Source organism: Corythoichthys intestinalis, chromosome 1 (assembly GCF_030265065.1).
Source record: "Corythoichthys intestinalis isolate RoL2023-P3 chromosome 1, ASM3026506v1, whole genome shotgun sequence".
Classification (NCBI taxonomy): domain Eukaryota; kingdom Metazoa; phylum Chordata; class Actinopteri; order Syngnathiformes; family Syngnathidae; genus Corythoichthys; species Corythoichthys intestinalis.
In genome coordinates, this window is record NC_080395.1 from 4,937,501 (window position 1) to 4,957,964 (window position 20,464).

General features: G+C 40.7%; 1 protein-coding gene across 1 annotated transcript in view; it reads right to left on the reverse strand.

Moving 5' to 3' along the window:
• The window catches only part of LOC130928017 (NACHT, LRR and PYD domains-containing protein 12-like), a 28,093-nt gene extending 9,447 nt beyond the window's left edge, over positions 1-18,646 (reverse strand). Inside the window, exons 1-6 of the mRNA XM_057854193.1 lie at positions 18,391-18,646; positions 8,179-10,006; positions 4,513-4,683; positions 3,968-4,138; positions 3,439-3,609; positions 2,913-3,083 (exon numbers count right to left, since the gene is read on the reverse strand). Coding sequence (XP_057710176.1) covers positions 2,913-3,083; positions 3,439-3,609; positions 3,968-4,138; positions 4,513-4,683; positions 8,179-10,006; positions 18,391-18,646 — 2,768 coding nt within the window. The remainder of the gene's footprint in view (positions 1-2,912; positions 3,084-3,438; positions 3,610-3,967; positions 4,139-4,512; positions 4,684-8,178; positions 10,007-18,390) is intronic.
• Between the last annotated feature and the right edge of the window lie 1,818 nt (positions 18,647-20,464).

A 20,464-nucleotide genomic window follows, 5' to 3' on the forward strand; every position in this document is an offset into this window, starting at 1 on the left:
CATACTTCAGGAGAAGTGTCCTCCTGTATGTGTATTCGAATATCCTAATGTTAATTAAACTGAGAAATAGAGTGAACTCTGCTCAGCTGAAAGAAATGTAGTGAACTAAGGTTTACCCCCTTCTTCCCAATTTTTATTTTGCTTATGTGGTCTTAAGCAGCCCAAAGGAGCTTTCATTTTTTGTTGAGTTTGGCTGTGCTTGTGGACAAAAGCAGTCGTGCGTTTCCGAAAGGAAGGCTCTTTTTCATTTATTTTTATTATTCACTGACTAAGAATTTTTGTTATATTTAGTTTATTTATACAGACAATTTTGAGTGGTATTAAGACAAATGTTTATTTTTTTGCATTCCTGAATAGTTAAGAGATGATTAACAATTTTGTATTTTAATACACAAATTTGTGTTCAAATATTGCAATTGAAATTTCCGAATAAAATCCAAACATTTATTCTGGAAGTTTTCAAAATGTTTCCTTTGTAGTTTTTGAAAACAAAGGTTTAAATCAGTCAATCTACTAGAAATAAGTGAAATTATCTGCCATTGTTTCAAGTAAATTTTAATCCGATTTCCTAAAGAAAAATAGCTATCTGAAAATAAACTTGACAGACTTATTTTAAGCAAAAAGCTTCTATATTTAATCTTTAAAAAAACTTGTCAGAAATGTTCTTCAATTATATATTGTTCAAAACATTATTTAAAAGCATTTTTTCTTGATTTAGGTGAAAAATGACCGACTGATTGTGGGGTTTAATAAGAAGAAGGGGAAATATTTACTAAAGGTAAGTGTAAGAATCTGACACATTCATCTGTTAACTAGGCTTTAAAACTCAAAACAATATGAAGAAAATTATTAGACTAGATTTAAGAAAAACGATCAGATTAACACATTATACTGTAAATTTGCAGTGTGTGAGTTAATGTCAGTCAATACAGATGTACACTGGGGCAAATAAGGATTTAGTCAACCACTAATTGTGCAAGTTCTCCCACTTGAAAATATTAGAGAGGCCTGTAATTGTCAACATGGGTAAACCTCAACCATGAGAGACAGAATGGGGTGGGGGTGGGGGGGGAACAGAAAATCACACCGTTAATTTTTAAAGAATTTATTTGCAAATCATGGTGGAAAAGAAGTATTTGGTCAACACCAAAAGTTCATCTCAATACTTTGTTATGTACCATTTGTTGGCAATAACGGAGGCCAAACGTTTTTTGTAACTCTTCACAAGCTTTTCACACACTGTTGCTGGTGTTTTGGCCCATTCCTCCATGCAGATCTCCTCTAGTGCAATGATGTTTTGGGGCTGTCGTTGGGCAACATGGACTTTCAACTCCCTCCACAGATTTTCTATGGGGTTGAGATCTGGAGACTGGCTAGGCCACTCCAGGACCTTGACATGCGTCTTACGAAGCCACTCCTTTGTTGCCCTGGCTGTGTGTTTGGGATCATTGTCATGCTGAAAGACCCAGCCACATTTCATCTTCAATTTCCTTGTTAATGGAAGGAGATTTTTCTCAAAATCTCTCGATACATGGCCCCATTCATTCTTTCCTTTACACAGATCAGTCGTCCTGGTCCCTTTGCAGAAAAACAGCCCCAAAGCATGATGTTTCCACCCCCATTCTTCGCAGCGGGTATGGTGTTCTTCGGATGCAATTCAGTATTCTTTCTCCTCCAAACACGAGAACCTGTATTTCTAGCAAAAAGTTCTATTTTGGTTTCATCTGACCATAAAACATTCTCCCAGTCCTCTTCTGGATCATCCAAATGCTCTCTAGCAAACCGCAGACGGGCCTGGACGTGTACTGGCTTCAGCAGGGGGACACGTCTGGCAGTGCAGGATTTGAGTCCCTGGTGGCGCATTGTGTTACTGATAGTAGCCTTTGTTACTGTGGTCCCAGCTCTCTGTAGGTCACTCATTAGGTCCCCTCGTCTGGTTCTGGGATTTATGCTCACTGTTCTTGTTATCATTTTGACGCCACGGGGGAGATCTTGCATGGAGCCCCAGATCGAGGGAGATTATCAGTAGGCTTCTATGTCTTCCATGTTCTAATAATTGCTCCCACAGTTGATTTCTTTACACCACGCGTTTTACCAATTGCAGATTCAGTCTTCCCAGCCTGGTGCAGGTCTACAATTTTGTCTCCGGTGTCCTTCGACAGCTCTTTGGTCTTGGCCATAGTGGAGTTTGGAGTGTGACTGACTGAGGTTGTGGACAGGTGTCTTTTATACTGATGAGTTAAAACAGGTGCCGTAACGAGTGGAGCCTCGTTAGAAGAAGTTAGACCTCTTGACAGCCAGAAGTCTTGCTTGTTTGTAGGTGACCAAATACTTATTATCCACTCTAATTTGGAAATAAATTCTTTAAAAATCAAACAATGTAATTTTCTGTTTTTTTCCACATTCTGTCTCTCATGGTTGAGGTTTACCCCTATTGACAATTACAGGCCTCTCCATTCTTTTCAGGTAGGAGAACTTGCACAGTTGGTGGTTGACTAAATACTTATTTGCCCCACTGTATTTTATCATTTAGCCTATCAATTAATTACATTCTTATTGGTGAGAAATGTAGCCCTGGCCGCCGTTCACACAGTCTGTTGGTCTTATCATGTCCCGTCCACAGCAAAAAGTGTACTGTACATGCAGGTTGGGTTGTTATATCATCCCTACCAATACAGAGACCAAACCTACGCCCTTGGTTTTATCGATATGATGTATTCTATTTTCAATCACCAACAGGAACGCTCATGTGCTGGCTGTGACAGTCTTCATTTATTTTGGATGTCGTCAACAAGGACGTTTGTCTCGTACGACTACACTGAGTGAATAGTTCTTTTTGCTAATAATAGCAGTGATTCTATTGATTGGTCGACCGGAACCCCCGAAGATTTTGAACAGGAGGAGCTTCATACCGGATGGATTCTAGGGTGCAGTGTGGACTGGCCAATCCTTTCGAGAGGATCTCCACCCCTTCGTCCGACAGATTGTTCTCGGACAGGTCCAGATGCTTCAGGTTGGATGGAGAGCTGAGAACGGAAGCCAGCGGGTGACAGCTGCCTGTTCCCAGCTTACAACTCTTTAGACTGGAGCAAACAAGGAGGAGGAAGACGTGAGCCAAACATACAACCTGCTGACTTTAGTATGCTGCTTTGAATAATAATCATAGCTTTTATTTCAAGATGACAAAAAGGCAAATTACAAAACCTGATTTATCGTTTTATCGATATGGTGGATTGTATTTTCTAGTCATGATGTCACCAACAGGAATGCTCATGTGCTGTCTGTGACAGTCTTTATTAGTTATGGATGTCGTCAACAAGGATGTTTGTTTCGTTCGACCACATTGAGTGAATCGTTCTTTTTTGCTAATAATAGCAGTGATTCTATTGATTGGTCGACCGGAACCCCCGAAGATTTTGAACAGGAGGAGCTGCTTACTCGAGGGACTCTAACTTGCAGTTTGGGTTGGCCAGTCCTTTCGAGAGGATCTCCACCCATTTGTCCGACAGATCATTGTGGGACAGGTCCAGATGCCTCAGGTTGGATGAAGAGCTGAGTACGGAAGCCAGCGGGTGACAGCTGCCTTTTCCCAGCTTACAACTCTTTAGACTGGAGCAAACAAGGAGGAGGAAGACGTGAGCCAAACATACAACCTGCTGACTTTAGTATGCTGCTTTGAAGAATAATCAGATTTTATTTCAAGATGACAAAAAAAAAAGGCAAATTACAAAACCTGATTTATCGTTTTATCGATATGATGGATTGTATTTTCTAGTCATGATGTCACCAACAGGAATGCTCATGTGCTGTCTGTGACAGTCTTTATTAGTTTTGGATGTCGTCAATAAGGATGTTTGTTTCGTTCGACCACATTGAGTGAATCGTTCTTTTTTGCTAATAATAGCAGTGATTCTATCTATTGGTCGACCAGAACCACAGAAGATTATGAACAGGAGCAGCTCCTTACTCGAGGGACTCCAAGATGCAGTTTGGGCTGGCCAGTCCTTTGGAGAGGATCTCCACCGCTTCGTTCGACAGTTTGTTACCTCTTAGGTCAAGACTCTTCAGGTTGGATGGAGAGCTGAGTACGGAAGCCAGCAGGTGACAGCTGCCTTTGTCCAGGTGACAACGACTTAGACTGGAGCAAACAAGGAGGAGGAAGACGTGAGCCAAACATACAACCTGCTGACTTTAGTATGCTGCTTTGAATAATAATCATAGATTTTATTTCAAGATGACAAAAAAAAAGGCAAATTACAAAACCTGATCGATAAAACTAATCGTTTTATCGATATAATGGATTGTATTGTCTAGTCAAGATGTCACCAACAGGAACACTCATGTGCTGGCCGTAACAGTCTTCATTTTTTTTGGGATGTCGTAAACAAGGATGTTTGTTTCATTCGACCACATTGAGTGAATTGTTCTTTTTTTTTTTGCTAATAATAGCAGTGATTCTATTGGTTGGTCGACCGGAAACACAGAAGATTATGAACAGGAAGAGTTCCTTACTTGAGGGACTCCAAGATGCAGTTTGGGCTGGCCAGTCCTTTCGAGAGGATCTCCACCCCTTCGTCTGACAGATGGTTCTGGGACAGGTCCAGATGCTTCATGTTGGATGGAGAGCTGAGAACGGAAGCCAGCAGGTGACAGCTGTCTTTGTTCAGGTTACAAGATCCTAGACTGTAGAAAACAGGCAGGAGGAAGACGTGAGCCAAACATTAAACCTGCTGACTTTGGTATGCTGCTTTGAATAATATTCATAGATTTTATTTCAAGATGACAAATAAAATAACAAAACCCCATGACAAATCTGAAAACTAATTGTTTTATCGATATTTTGCATTTTATTTTCAAGTGAGAATGTGAGCAACAGGAACGTTCATGTGCTGACTGTGATGCAGTCTTCATTTTTTTTGGATGTCCTCAACAAGGTCGTTCATCTAGACCCACCGCGATGTGTTTTTTTTTTGTTGTTGGTTTTTTTTAATTCAAGATTGAAACTCGGAATTTCCTCGAATTTCGACGCATTTGACATTCTTTTAAGATTCTGAATTAGAAAATGTTTCAGGATGAACTTCAGGTCAACATTTTCTTTGCCGCCATACACATTGAAATTAAGGCTGGCCAGCAATGAAAAATGTTCATCTCGGTGAGCAGCGTGAAATCCTCGCAATGAATCATACACAACCATCATCAAATCAAAAGAAAGCAAGAGACCCGGGTATATAGAGACCTCTCGAAATGAGTCTTTCCTCTCGTCCAAACAGCCGCGAGTCAACTTCGGCACCAGTGCCAACCATTTCCGGTTTCCTAACGCTTTCACTCCCAGCCGTTTTTCAGAAGACATCGTCTTCTGTTCATTTACGATGATTTTGGCCGACTTGTCAAGCGCTACAGAATATTGTGTTTGATGGCTACACAAACATTTATTTTTGTTTCACAAAATGTTTGACTCTTTTCCGTTCTACAGTGATGAACAGTTGAAGATCAGGAGTAATTTCCTTTTTCTATATGCCTTTGGTAGCGTTATGGAGAGCTGGAGATTCTGTTCAGTTACAAACAGTTGAAAGTAAAGATGCACGATAATGTCGGTTACCGATAATTATTGGCCAATAGTGGCAATTATGACGTCACTCAGATAACAGATTTAAAAAAAAATTCAACCGATAATGGAATCCGATAATTAGATACTTGATTTGGCCTCCAATTGTGCGCAATCGAAGCAGTTTTGTCCAATTCTGCACCGCCGCCTCCTCAACCCCTCCTCCCTCGGAAGCCCCTGATGCATGAGTGACGCGACATGGTTGAGGTAGTTGGATGTCGTGGCGGCTCTGTCACCAGCGTAGGTTGATTTTTCCGTGTGTGAAACAAACGGCGCTCTCGCCATCTGCAAAAACATGCACTGCAGAAGTTCCACGAGGCGGAAAGAAAGTGTCCTCATGCAACACCCCTAACCTGATCAGAAAATTAAAGCTGCATCACAAAGATATTTGGAACGAATACAAGGCTGCTGCTAGCGCGAAGGCTAAAGCGAACGTAAACAAACATAAACTAAGCTAAGTTACGGGGCTTGTGACGATCGAGAGACTCTTTTGGCAGCTCGGTCTCGGGCAGCCCCGCCCCACTCATCTCCGGTTCAACTCATTAAGCACCACGGCCAGACTGAGGCCTGGCGCGGGTGCTCATTTGGGGGCCGGACGGATCGAAGAGCACAGGCGGGAGGAGGTGTCAGGCTCGGTCGGATGAGAAACGTTTTTTTTTACTGAAGTGACCCGAGAGCCAAAGCCCCGGATGAAAAAATAATGCAGTTTATATGACCACCATTCTTTGTGAAAAGCATGCCGATCACATCAGTTTCACCACGGACATTTGGACACTTGACGTCAGTCAAGTAAGCATGCTTATCATGACGGCACAGTGGTTAGATGATCATTTCAACATGCACCAAACCACACTCACAAGAAGTCAATCAGTCAATGATGCATTTAGTATGCTATAAATTTATGACTAGGCATGTGCCGGTATGAGATTTTGACGGTACGATAACCTTGGGCAAAAATACCGCTGTTTTACGGTATTGCAATTATAGCTCCAAAATGTGTCATTTTGAGATGTATGGGATTTTTTTTATTTTTCAGAACATATTTGCAAATTGTAACATGAATATAATGTTAAAATAAATAAATAACATATTTCAAATAAAATTAAAATGAATAGAACTTTTAGACTATCCACAGGCACACCTGCGTTTGCTCAAGATTTGAGCAAGAACAAAAATAATTGCTATACAAAAAAAAAAAAAAAAAAAGAAAAAAACAGTAAAAAAAACACTTCTAAATAAAATTAAGAAATATTTACTGCACGACCTTTTTTCTTTTTCGGAGGGGGCAAAAAACTCAAGTAAAGTTTCGCCATTTTCAGCCATTGTGTCAACTCTAGTCTACATGTCATGCCTTTGTGTTAAAAAGACAAGTTAAAATATAAATATTGTTGTGTAACGGTTTCATCTAATAAAAACATTGGGAGTGATACCTGTCCCTTTCCAGCGAACGTGTATTTTTGGTTAGGGCAAGATCATTTGTCGCAATCAGCGAACTTTGACGCTATTCTTTTTCCCTTCATTCAAGCTTGTTTCCCAGTGGCCGTGAGATTTATAACCATGACGAAGTTGCTCTCCCAAATAAGACTAGGCTAACATTTTCTTTGTAAGTTTTTAGTTACTTTGTATTTTGAATTTGAAAGGAAGATGTGCATTTTATTTTTCATGGTCTTCATGGATCTGACTTCCTCACATTCTGTTGTGTGTGCTAATGAAGCTACTCACACGTGTAAAAATACTATTGTACAACGTTTTAAATGTATTTATTTTGTATATATCAGTTACCATGATTTGAGGTTTCCATAAATTCATGAAAATCTAAGTGAGTGAAATGTACTTGAAGTGCTGGCAGACAATTTCACTTATTTCCAATAGATTTATACTGAAAACACAGGAATTTAACTGTTTTTAAGGAGGTGTGCTTTTGCAGTGTAGTAATGGTATATATGCATGTTAGGAATGGCTTACTTTTAAAGGCATTTTTGTGCAACATAGGTATTTACTCTGTAAGTAATTGTTGCCAAACGTTTACCATTACACAATGTCAGACAAGCTGTCATTATTTAGATGTTGGAATTTACTACTTTTTCACATTTGATGTTTAAAAAAAACAGCAAGAAATTCTATTTTTACACAGTAATATTTGCTCTTGTGTACACTTTAAAATTTTATATATAACATTTAATAGAATTATTGGCTTGACATTATTGGTCATCAACTGCGACGAGGAGGAAATTGTCGGTTATCGGTTGAAAAATGTATTATCCTACATCGCTAGTTGAAAGGACTGGAAGGATTGTTTCTATAAGCCTTTGGTAGCAAACCTAAGTGCTCCCAAAAAATGTACAAACACGTCTTTGGGAGTGAATGTGTTCATTAGCTTTCTTTTTCAGATTTGTTGTTGGATTCTGTGATATGCAATTGTTTTCAGATTCTTTTTCTTTTTGCCTGTTTTGTGATTTGCAGTTGTTTTGTTTTGTTGAGTCATCATGTTTTGTGACTTGTTGCACTTGTTTTTGGATTTGCCATTGTGCTTTTGGATCTTTCCCACTTAAAAAAGACTTTAAACCACGCACATTGATTCTTGAGAAGCCTTGACCACCACCAACAGCTTCTGGAGCCCCAAAGGCGACGGGTTGTAAAGCCTCAGGCAAAAGCTGTTCATGGTTTCGTCGTCTGTCAGTAAGAAGAAGGCCAAGGCCGACCACATGTCATTTGGCATGTTGTCCCAGTCAATATAGTCTGAACTATCTTCCTTCTGAAACTGCTTCAGCAAAGAGTCGTCCTTCAGCTCGTTTAGGCAGTAGAACAAGTTGATGTTCTTCTCTGGAGTGTTCCGTTTAATCATTTCCATGATCAACTTGACACTCTTGGACTTATTTTGCCTGCAGTCCCGAGGAGCCTTCAGCAGTTCCCCCACTGTTTTCTGGTTGCATGGCAAGGAAAGGCCAAAGAGGAAGCGGATGAACATGTCCAGGTATCCTTCACTCTCCGAGGCTACCTGGAGAGCTGACTCATGGACCTCAGGGATTGTCTTTTGTTTGAAAAACCTAAAACGTCTTTGTATGCGTCCTGAATCATCCAGTACATTCTTGTTGTCATGGAAAAGGCAAATCATCACATGTAATGCGGCCATATACTCCTGCACGGTCAGATGGACGAACTGAAACATCTTGCCCTGTTGGTTTCTTCTGAGTGGTTGGACCTCCTTCAACACCTCGGTGAATATACCGGAGTGTTTTGCGGCTTGGCTGTAATCAAAGCCGCTGTACACCAGATCCTGCTCATAGAAGATCTGTTGTTTACTCATGGTGTGGTGAAAGGCCATCTTTGCTAGCGCTTTCACATAATAAATGTACTTGGTCATCTGTCTCTTCCCTGACCTTTTCAGTTGATTAAACACAAACTCTGAGTACATGTCGGTCAGCGTTGTGGGAAGCTCTCCCTCCTTCCCTTTGTCCAAATGATCCTGAAGAACTGTAGCGGTGAGCCAGCAGAAGATGGGCATGTGGCACATGATGAAGATGGTGCGAGTTTTTCGGATGTGCTCAATGACACGCTCCTCATTTGGGAACTTTTTCCTGAAGTACTCCAGCCTCTTGAAATCGCTGAATCCTCTCACCTCCGTTCTGCTGTCAATGAGGTCGGAGGGGATATCGCGGGCCGTCGCGGGCCGCGTGGTGATCCAAACCCGGGAGCAAGGAAGCAGGTTCCCCTTGATGAGGTGCGCCAGGAGCACCTCCAGCGGGTAAGCCTTCTTCACATCTATGTCCACTTTCATCTCATTCTTCAAGTCCATTTTAAAGTTGCACTCATCCAGTCCATCCAAGACAAACAAGATTTTGAGCCTGCTGCGTTCGTAGTCCCGCTTCCCGGACGTCTGCATTTCCGCAAATATATTGTTCAGTGTCTCCTCGTTCATATGCCTACTCTCGCAAACGTAGCGTCGGATGAGCTTGGCCAGCGTAAAACTTTTCCCTTTGTCCGTGTTCAACTCACGGAATGTGAAGGGAAATATGAAGTGCACGTCCTGGTTGGTTTTCCCGCTGGCCCAGTCACACACAAACTTTTGAACCAGTAAGGTTTTCCCGATTCCCGCGAAGCCGACGGTGAGCAGCGTGCGTATCGGTTGCGGCTGCCCGTCATGGCTTTTGAAGATGTCGCACGGCAGGATAGAGTTCTTGGCCGCGGCGGCACGCGTCTCCATCTGAAGCACCTCGTGTCGCTCGTCGGGCCTGACGTCGGCCCCGTAGGTGATGTCCAGCTCCGTGTAGACGTTCGCCAGAGGCTGCTGCTGCCTGCGCTTGGTTTTGCCCTCGGAAACAGAGCTGTACAAACTCTGCAGGTTGTCCTGCAGGTCCGCCTTCAATGTGGCAATCTGATCATCATCAAGGACGGAGAAGCCTGCGAGAAAGCAGCGGTGAGCCGTTATGGACAAAAAACAACAACCTTGCAAACAACCCCAGGGCACACAGCCACCAGAGAGATGAATACGTAAAAGTCCCACCCTCACATAATGGACAATGTGATTGTGTAACTCAAGGCAGATTCTCTTCATAAATACCTCCATGGTTGAGTTATTTAGGGATGTTTTAATGTTTTATTAGTGTTTAACCCTTTACACTCCGTGCTATACAATTGGGGATGCTTGCCTCCCCTTGATTTCTGTGGCCCATATCGTCTGTTGTACTCGTCATAAAGACGTCATTTAGACCAGTATATAGAGAAATAATCGCTCTTTCATTCAACACCGGATGGCAGCACTGTCGCATGTTAACTAAATGAATTTTCCTAAGGTGACTTGAAGTTGAAGTTCACATTAGTGGCCGCCATCTTGCATCCACGATGTTTTATATCACGTCTCTGCTGAAATAACCAAATTTTCTTACAATTACATCGACAAAATAGAATCACAACGACAAGATAGGGTTAGAATAAGGTGTAGAACACCAGTAGAAGCACATCTAGTTCTTAGGAGGCAAGTAGAAGCAGTGAATTAGTCCGAGTCTGAAGAGAAGTCCACACAAAGAGGGGGAATGGATTCGAAGGAAGAGAATGTGATCAACGTTGGCATTGATCTCCTCCAAGAAGGTCATAAAATGAAAAAATATAGCCATTTATCATAAACATACCGAAGATCAAGTCATATTAGGTAAGATTTGAGTCCTACAGAAATACTTTGAACAAAGTTACCCTCCCTGCTGAATCAATAACATCTTGTATTATTGGCCATGTAAACAATGACAAAAAAATGTGTTTTTGTCTGTTTGTAAACGGCCAAATACCATTTCACACCTACAAATTCTTTGATAGACTATGAGATATTATTGTTATATTTGACTTTTATATCATACTCATGTGTGAATTTAAAAATAGTGTGAAAACAGCTATTCCAGTGGTTCTTAACGTGGGTTCGATCACACCTCAGGGGTTCGGTGAGCAAGTCTAAGGGGTTCGGCAAAGGTAAAGACAACCAGAGCCTTATTTTTGTATGCTGATTAAAATCAAGGCAAAGTGGCTTTTTAGACCAAGTTTTGGACTTGTTTGCTCCCAATTTACATGCTTAATCCATTTCTTTTATCAGCTAGTCCTCGATCAGATAGGAGGTTCTTCCCCAGGGACTGGTTTGCTCAGTGGAAGGTTGGCTCACACTTGGCATGAGGGAATACAACAGACCGATGGCCAGCGTGGTCTCAAATATTGACCCGTATATAAAACAAGCTGTCAAAATGAAGAATTTTGAACAGAAGTTTGCTAAATTATTAGCTCGTTAGCTTAGATAGATAGGTTTTGAATTAGAAATAAACTGCTTTATTATGTAACTCCGAAGGGATCGGTGAATCCACATGTGAAACTTGTGCGGTTCGGTACCTTTAGCAAGGTTAAGAACCACTTGGCTATTTGTAAACAATAGAATATATATAATTTTTATTCACTTTTCAGATCGACCCTCTGCCAGAGCTCCAAGGGCTGAGAGGACGAGAGGTTGAGCCAGCGGCATGAACAGACCCCTCCCAGATGACATTTCATTTCATTGAAATGAATAGGAAGTGTGAGTTTTCAAGTTTCGTGGGAATGATGTGGATTGTTTACAAACTATTGTCAATTAGTGCCATTTTTGAAATGTAAATGACACCGTGCTCATTTGCTCAACCTCGATGTGCAATATGTCAAATCGAAGCGAAGAAGTTTATTTTTATAATCAGTTGTCAAAATCTTACTGAGATTTATAGTTTAGCAGTCATTAAGCAATGTTTGTGAGTATCCATATTTGGCATGTGAAATTCTTTGACTTTAGCTGGTGATGACACTTTCAAAAATGTGAGAAATTTGAAAAATAAAAGTTTGATGATGACATTTGATGATTTAGGAATAAAAATATGTGAAACAAGGCATGTTTGCGCAGTTTTTTGGGGGGGTGTATGAATACTCATTGAAAAATCAACGCCTCATTCCACAAAAATTGCTCGGAGTGTAAAGCGTTAAAATGAGAGGAATCTCTCCGGTTCTTTGACATGCGGAGACTCCTCTCACTGTTCAAACACCATGCCCATGATTAGTTGGAGGAGCGATTTAATTTTATGATGTCCCACATTTAATATATTTTTTGTTTTAAGTGAACTGTTTTCTATTCATATAAACTACTGTCATGTGCTGAAAAAACAAATCAACTGGAATGCAAAAAAATGGCGCTTCTAAAACGAGTAAAAAATTATTTGAAATGAGATAAGATTTGCTTATAACAACTAAGAAAATTCTGCCAATGGAACAAACAATTTTTGTCTTGCTTTGGCAAAATGTTCTTGTCATAAGCAAATCTTATCTCATTTCAAGTCATTTTTTACTCGTTTTAGAAGTGGCATTTTTTTCCCCAGTGTGTTACACTGATCAATGACATTTTTTAAAGACCTAAGGATTTATTTTTAATTCTTAATCATTTCTCATGTTTCTCATGTGTGGCTCAAAATGACCTCATTATTGGCCTGTGACGTCACCCAGGTTACGCCCACTGGCGTGACTTTGTTGGCTTTTTATTTTCGACCTTTGTAGGGCCTCTCAGGAGCAACAGAGCAGCAACAAATGATCACAAAATGAAAAGCAATAGTTATGTCCAGGGGTGAAAGTGGGCCAGAACGGTTCAGGAAGGCAGTTCCGGTTTAAGATTCAGGGCCAGAACGCAGTTCCGTTACACGGTGCTTTGATTCCAAAAATATGACGGCAACTGTCAAAACACTATGTAAAAAAAAAAAATAAAAAAAAAATAAATAAAAAAGGCTAAGCTGCCACACATGCATTTCATCTCCAAGAAGAAAACAATCTAACAACATCAGATTTACATACACACTTGTTAACAACAAACATAATAAAGTGCTTGTGTAGTGTTTCCACCAATATTTATTATTTACTTTATTCCACGGACGGCATAGAGGTTTCCCCAGCTGCTGCAGTTATCTGAGTCTGACGATGATGAGTCACGTCAATGTGCCAATGCACACTGCAAAGCAAAATGCCTGGACTCATTTGTCTGTTAATTTGGCTGACATACTGACATGTAACCAGCAGAGATAGTTAGCTCTGATTGGTTCAAATGTGCATGTTTTCTAAAAAAGCACCACCAACAACAAAAAATGGCTGAATTGATGTGACAAAAAAGGGCAATACAACATAAAAATGATCAAATCTTTAAGAGCAACGAAAGAGTTGAGGAGGCTTATTTATCATTATTTAGTTTTATTTGCTCTGATGGGGAGGTTCAGAACATATTAGCTGTCAATGTGCACTTTGGACTTATATTTGTTCATTTATGTGAGGCTACTTATTCATTTCCTTATGATTTAAAAACGTTTGCGCGATCTTCAATTTTTGGCATTTAGTATGTGAGGAAAATAACGGTGCTGAAACAGTTTTATTTGCATTTCAGTAGTATGTGAAGTAAGGTTGGCCAACCATGTTTTTGAATAATATCAATGGCTAAAAAGTTATAAGCATATTTTCGTTATTTTTTTTAAAGCAACCCTTCCAGATTCTTTGTTTAACCCATAGCAACGCCCTTGACAACGAAAATGCTTTTCTTCGGCAATCTTCTGAAATTACGTCACAGAGGGTAGTGCGAGGGAAGTCCGCCATAGAACAGTATTGTTTGTTGCATTGCCTCTCGGTAAGATGCCACGGCGGTGTGTGGCGATGTTTTGTTCTCACTCAAACAAAAAGTTGTATGAGTGGCAAAAGGATAGCACTGCAGGGCACGTAAATGGACATCTTTCGTTCGCACGAAGCGAACGAATTTCACGCCATCATCAAGTAGTGTTCTCTGCTGCAAACACTTCGAAGATGCCTGCTTCCTTAACCGGTCTGCTTATGATCAAGGATTTGCCAAAAAGTAAGTGTGATTTTTGGATAGATGACTGATGACTTTGTAAAAGCAGAGCTGCCAACTGTTGTGGAATGAACAGTATAAGCTAGCGACGTTAGCCGAAAGTTAAGTCGTGGCTATTCCATACATGTCATAAGAAAATTAAGTAGTGGTGCTGTGAGATCCAAATTTAATATTTTATATGACTTCCATGGGGTTCGGCAAGAATTCATACAATTTATTGATGAAGTAATCAGGATCATCAAAGAAAGCAGGCTTGCATGCCTCCCAAAGTTCATCAACATTCTTAGGTTTCGTCTCCCATGCTTCCTCTTTCATCCTGTTCATGTCTGGTGACTGCTGGCCAGTCCTGGAGGATCTTGATCTTATTTGGCTTGAGGAACTTTGAGGTAGAGATTGAATTATGTGATGGAGCCCCATCCTGCAGCAGAATTTGTCCCTTTTTATGGTTAGGAATGTAAGAGGCAGCTAAGATTTGTTGATATTTCAGACTATTTATGTTGCCTTCCACCCTGCAGATCACTTGCACACCCCATACTAGTGTTGTATCGGCCGCAAACGATTCGTTCTTTTTGAACGAATTGTTTGGGTGAACGAGACCGAACTAATCACCATCTGCACTGATTCGTTCTATGAAGTTGGGGCTGCGTTAGCTGCGTGGGAGGGCGTTGAGCAAGCGGCAGCGTCTTCTGACATCGTACACGACCAATCAGACGCCAGCCTCATCGCGGGAGGGACCGGAAACAGAATCAGGGCATCTGTCACCCACTTCCCCGTGTGGCCAATAAGCAGCCAGCGTGCAGGCAGGGGGGCAAGACTGAGTTATGTCACTTCCCGTTCAGTGACTCGGTCTTCCGGTTCCTGACCTAGCTTGCTGCTAACTTGACTTTCCAGTAATGACTATGCGGTGAACGAGTCATAAAATGAAAGGAAATGACTTTGTCACATATTTGTTAACGTGGAGCCTATCAAATGCTGCTCAAACAGACAAAAACACCACACAAATCTAGCGAGCATGGTTTAGTGTACTACTTTTCTCAACAGACTCGGGACTACCTATGACGACATACTATCAAATTTACAGTAGTTTAAACCACGGGTAGCTACGAGGCAAGCAAAAGCTGAGCTGCGGTCGCGTGACGGCAGTGACGGGGGCAGAGAACTGTCACTATATGGAGGCTTCATGGCAGCAATATTTACCTTAGTATGATCACCATAATACTGATTTACAATGAAACTACTGCATATACATGTCCATTTTTTCGGAGTATTTTTTTTTTTTTTTTTTCGTGTCAGAGCATGTCGGGTGTTGGTTGGTTTGACAAATTATGTCAATCCGTCCATCATGTGCTACTCAAGCGCCCAAAAACAACGCACGCGGACACGGGACATTTTTCTTAACAGAGTAATGAGAGTAGAAAGGCGACATCATAAAGAGCAAACAATTATTTCTCGTCAGCATTTGACGATCTGAGATGAGGGGACGACAGGGGAGCTGACCGGATTATTTTATTTATTAATACCAGTGCAAAAATTCAATACGATCATCTTAATACTGATTTGCACTTAAACTGTCAAATATCAAAATGTAGTATTGTTTTTATTTCAGAGCAGCACATTTGACAACTAGCTATTTACACTTTAGTTTTAACAATAGTGACCAAAAATAATAGTGATGAGCATAAAAACAAAAATACAACAAAGCGAGAGGTAAATATGATGTGTTGGTCGTTCCATATTTAGAAATTAAACTTTCGATTTATTTTTATTTTCGTGACAGCAAGCATGCCGCGTTGGCTGGTAGCAGCAGCATTGTATATGTGATCAAGATCATGCTAAAGAAGGTCCGTGTGCCCCCGACCCCAAACCCCCACTCCCCCCACAAAAGGAAAATGTTTAACCGTGTCCTAAATTGAAATGCAAGCACGAGCCATGACTTTGTTCCCATAGAAATACGACAGACGACGCGGAAGTTCTCCCTCGCTTTTGCAGCAGCGGGAGGCAGACCAGGCTGTCTGTGAATGCAGAATAATATCGCCTGTCACTCATTTCTAAATCTACGACGAGCAGTCAATGAGGAGCCTGTGTGCAAGAGAGGGAGGGACCAAGCAATGTCACTTCCCATTCGGTTATACTGCGAAGCGGTCTTTCGTGATTCGTTCGGCAACGTCACTTCCCGTTCACTAACCGAACGATTCATTTGGGCGGGGAGGGAGTTGAGGGGTGCGAACGATTCGTTGAATTATTTGTTTGAACGAATCTTTTTACTGAACGAACCAGAATGGATTCGTTTACTCAAGTGAACGACAGATCCCGTCACTACCCCATACTGGATGTAACCCCAGACCATGATTTTGCCACCACCAAACTTCACTGTTTTCTGAGTGAATCTCGGATCCATGCGGGCTCCATTGGTTCTCCTGCAATATTTGCGGTGACTGTGCTGTAATTGAATGGAAGATTCATCTGAAAAATCCACATTTTACCACTTCTCCAGCATCCATCCTTTTGACAGGCTGTGGGCCTTAGCAAATGCCATACGGTTTTTTAATTGCCTGCACCCTGAGAGATAAATAGTCTGAAATATTGTCAAATCTTAGCTGCCTCTTACAATCCTACCCATCAAAAGGGACACATTCTGCAGCAGGATGATGCTCCATCACATAGTTCAATCTCTACCTCTAAGTTCTTCAAGGCAAAGAAGATCAAGATCCTCCAGGACTGGCCAGCCCGGTCACCAGACATGAACAGGATGAAAGAGGAAGCATGGAAGACGAAACACAAGAATGTTGATTAGCTCTGGGAGGCATGCAAGATTGCTTTTTTTGATATTCCTGATGACTTCATCAATAAATTGTATGAATCCTTGCCAAACCGCATGGATGCAGTCCTTCAAGCCCATGGAAGTCATACAAGATATTAAATTTGGATCTCACAGCACCACTACTTCATTCGCCTATGTTATGTAACATATTTTTGTATTTGAAGTACATTTTTAGTTCAATTTTCACACTACTTTTTGTAGGCGCCAAAACTTTTGTCTTGCCAAAATTTGACCTTTATGTCTTCATTAAATGATAAATCTTTTATCAGTGAAACAAATATATTTTTGAACATTCAACATCATTTGGGAGGGTCTTAGCTTTCATATGAGCCATTTCTGAAACCAATTGAATAATTAAAAGTCATGTTATTAACAATTGTTTCTCCAAAATGGATAAGCGACAAGACTTTTGTCAGGGACGGTATATAATTTTTAACTTTTCAGATCGACCCTCTGCCAGAGCTCCAAGGGCTGAGAGGGTGAGAGGTAAAGCCAGAGGCATGAACAGACCCCTCTCAGATGTAAAAGATGACATTTCATTTCATTGAAATGGATAGAAATTGTGAGTTTTCAAGTTTCGTGATAATAATGTGAATTGTTTACAAACTATTGTTAAAACCTGCCATTTTTGGAATGCAAATGACAACGTGCTCAATTGCTCAACCTCGATGTGCAGTATGCCAAATCGAAGCTAAGATGTTCAATTTTTTTTTATCAGTTGTCAAAACCTTATTGAGATTTATAGTTTATCAGTCATCAAGCAATGTGTGTGATTTCCCATATTTGAAAATTCTTTTGACTTAAGCTGGTGATGACACTTTCAAAAATGTAAGAAATTTAGGGAAAAAAGTTTTTGACGATTGATGATCTAGGATTAAAAATATGTGCAACACGGCACCGTTTTTCGGGGGCGGTTTATAAATACTCATAGAAAAATCAAACCCTTATTTCACAAAAAACGCTCAGAGTGTAAAGGGTTAAAATGAGAGAAACCTCTCCCGGTCTTTGAGATGCGGAGACTCCTTTCATTGTAGAAACACCACGCCAATGATTAGTTGGAGAAGTGATTCAATTTTATGATGTCCCACATGTCATTTATTTTAAGTGAACTGGTTTCTATTCATATAAACTGCTACCATGTAGTGAAAAATCAATCAATGTACTGTTACACTGATCAATTACTTTTTTTTTTTTGTTAAGAACTAAGGATTTGTTTTTCATTCTTAATCATTTCTGATGTTCCTCATGCGTGGCTCAAAATGACCTCATCTATTGCTCCGGTGATGCATTCCAAAGAAATAAATGAGATGAGGAAGCGCTATTGATGAGATCTGGATAAGAGCTCACCATTCTCAGATATCTCTTAAATGAAAAAGAGAAATAGTGTCTATCTATTGTTCCTAAGGGTCTCTTAGGAGCAACAGAGCAGCAACAAATGATCACAAAATGAGAAGGAATAGTTATGTCTCAGGAGATGATATTGGGAAATAGATGAGCAACAACATTTTTGCTACGGTTTGTTTCATGGTTAACTTCCACAGTTTTCAAGTCACCTGCTTTCTACCACGGGAAGCTACGTCAGGGACTAACCTTTTATTTCTAGCATGTTGTTGCGCAGCTTCTTGGCCAAATGTTTGTTCCCGATCTTCTTCAGAAGTACGATGGTCTGGTCCAGAGTGTTCTCGCCCTGGTTCTTTATCAGCTCGTCAGCAATGTACGCCCGGCTGGGGTTTTCACGCACACTTTGAGGCAGGTCCGTGTGGAACCTGAAGCGCTCAAAGTCCTTCTCCCCCAGGTCCATCAGCGTGTTCAACAGCAGTTCCCTACGTCCACTCTCCTGAGCCATCCTTGGGACGTATATACGCGTGAGGGAGGTGACCGTGGATCAGGTATCTGCGGACGACAACTTGTATTGACTTATTGTAACTTGAGCTCATAAACCATTTGAGTGACGTGACGCAAAACACAGATGTCAGGGTAATCTTCATCTTTTCTCTTAGCAGTGGTCGAAAATAACGAAGAAAAACTATCTCTCATTACTGTACAGTATTTAAGTACATTTTTATTTGTATCTATACTTGACTTGAGTACAAATATGAAGTGGTACTTTTTACTTTTACTTCAATACATTTTACATAACAAATACCGTATTTTTCGGACTATAAGTCAGTTTTTTTCCCCAGAGTTTGGCGTGGGGTGCGACTTATACTTAGGAGCGACTTCTGTGTGAAATTATTAACACATTATGATATCATTTCACATGTTATTTTGGTGTTTTGGAGTGACACTGATGGTTTGGTAAACTTGTTAGCATGTTCTTTATGCTATAGTTATCTGAATAACTCTTAATAGCTATGTTACATTAACATACCGGCCACAATCGCGTTCTGCCTTTGGCATTGTGTGTTCAATTGTATTATTGGCTTTTTTATATTGAAATGCATGCTTTTAGTTTGTGGCGCTTTCACGCCCAAGTGGGGGCACACTCGCAGTTGTTTACGCGAAGAAGAGCGCTCAGACGCCAGAAGAAGACGGACAGCTACGCAGCTCTGAGCGAGTGGGCGAGTTAGCGAGAGAGAGAAAAACACGGCTGTGAACCTACATTCATTGTTTATAATAATAATAACACATTTTATTTGTAGAGCGCTTTTACCAATGCTCAAAGACGCTTTACAGTAGGAACAAAAACAGCAAACAACGTGAACAGAACAAAACAAAGAATAATTATAAGTTAAAAGCTAGTTTAAAAAGGTGAGTTTTTAACAGTTTTTTGAATGTGGGAAGGTCTGAACAGGTACGGATGGCTTTAGGGAGTGAGTTCCAAAGGGAGGGGGCAGCAGCGGAGAAGGCTCTGTCCCCCCAAGTTCGGTGTGTTCTTTGTTTGGGCGGCGCGAGGATGTTTCCGTTAGAAGAGCGGAGGTGACGGGAAGGGGTGTGAGGACAGAGAAGGTCTGTGAGGTAGGGAGAGGCCAAGTTATTGAGTGCTTTGTAAGTGAGAAGGATGATTTTGAACTGAAATCTGTATGAAATAGGCTGCCAGTGCAGTTTATGGAGGTTCCTATAGGGCAGGGGTCGGCAACCTATGACACGCGTGTCAGCACTGGCACGCGAAGGGTTAACCAGTGACACGCGAGGGCATGGCAAAAAAAAAAAAATGCGTGTTATGTTTACTGTCGGTTGCATCTTTATCAGTTGCTGAAGCGCCCCATCTTGTGGCCGTATTATTTATTGGTTCTAAAACAGTAGAAGAAAAATGCAAATAGGAAGTTCTTCAAATGTGATTCAGTGTGTTACATGGCAGCTCCACTCTCAACTCTTCAGTGGCATTTGTGTTCTTTAGAGCAACGTGTGAGTATTTTGTTGTCAAATTGAGAATTACACTCTTTATATTGTCTTTAGGTTGCATGTTTGAGGGAAATGTGTTTGATATTTCTAATTAAGAACTACTGAATACAGGCTAATTGTGTTTGCATTTTTGTTATTTGCAGCATTGTTGCTGATTGCATGTATTTTTTCATTGTTTTAGTTTCACAAAAAAGAAAAGAGACACATAAAGGATTACTGAAAACATCCGGAGTGTTAACCTTTTCATGTTTAGCTGTTTGGATAGCGGAAGCGAGCCCATTTACAATGCGCCTTTTTACCGGAAATTAAAGCATTTTCA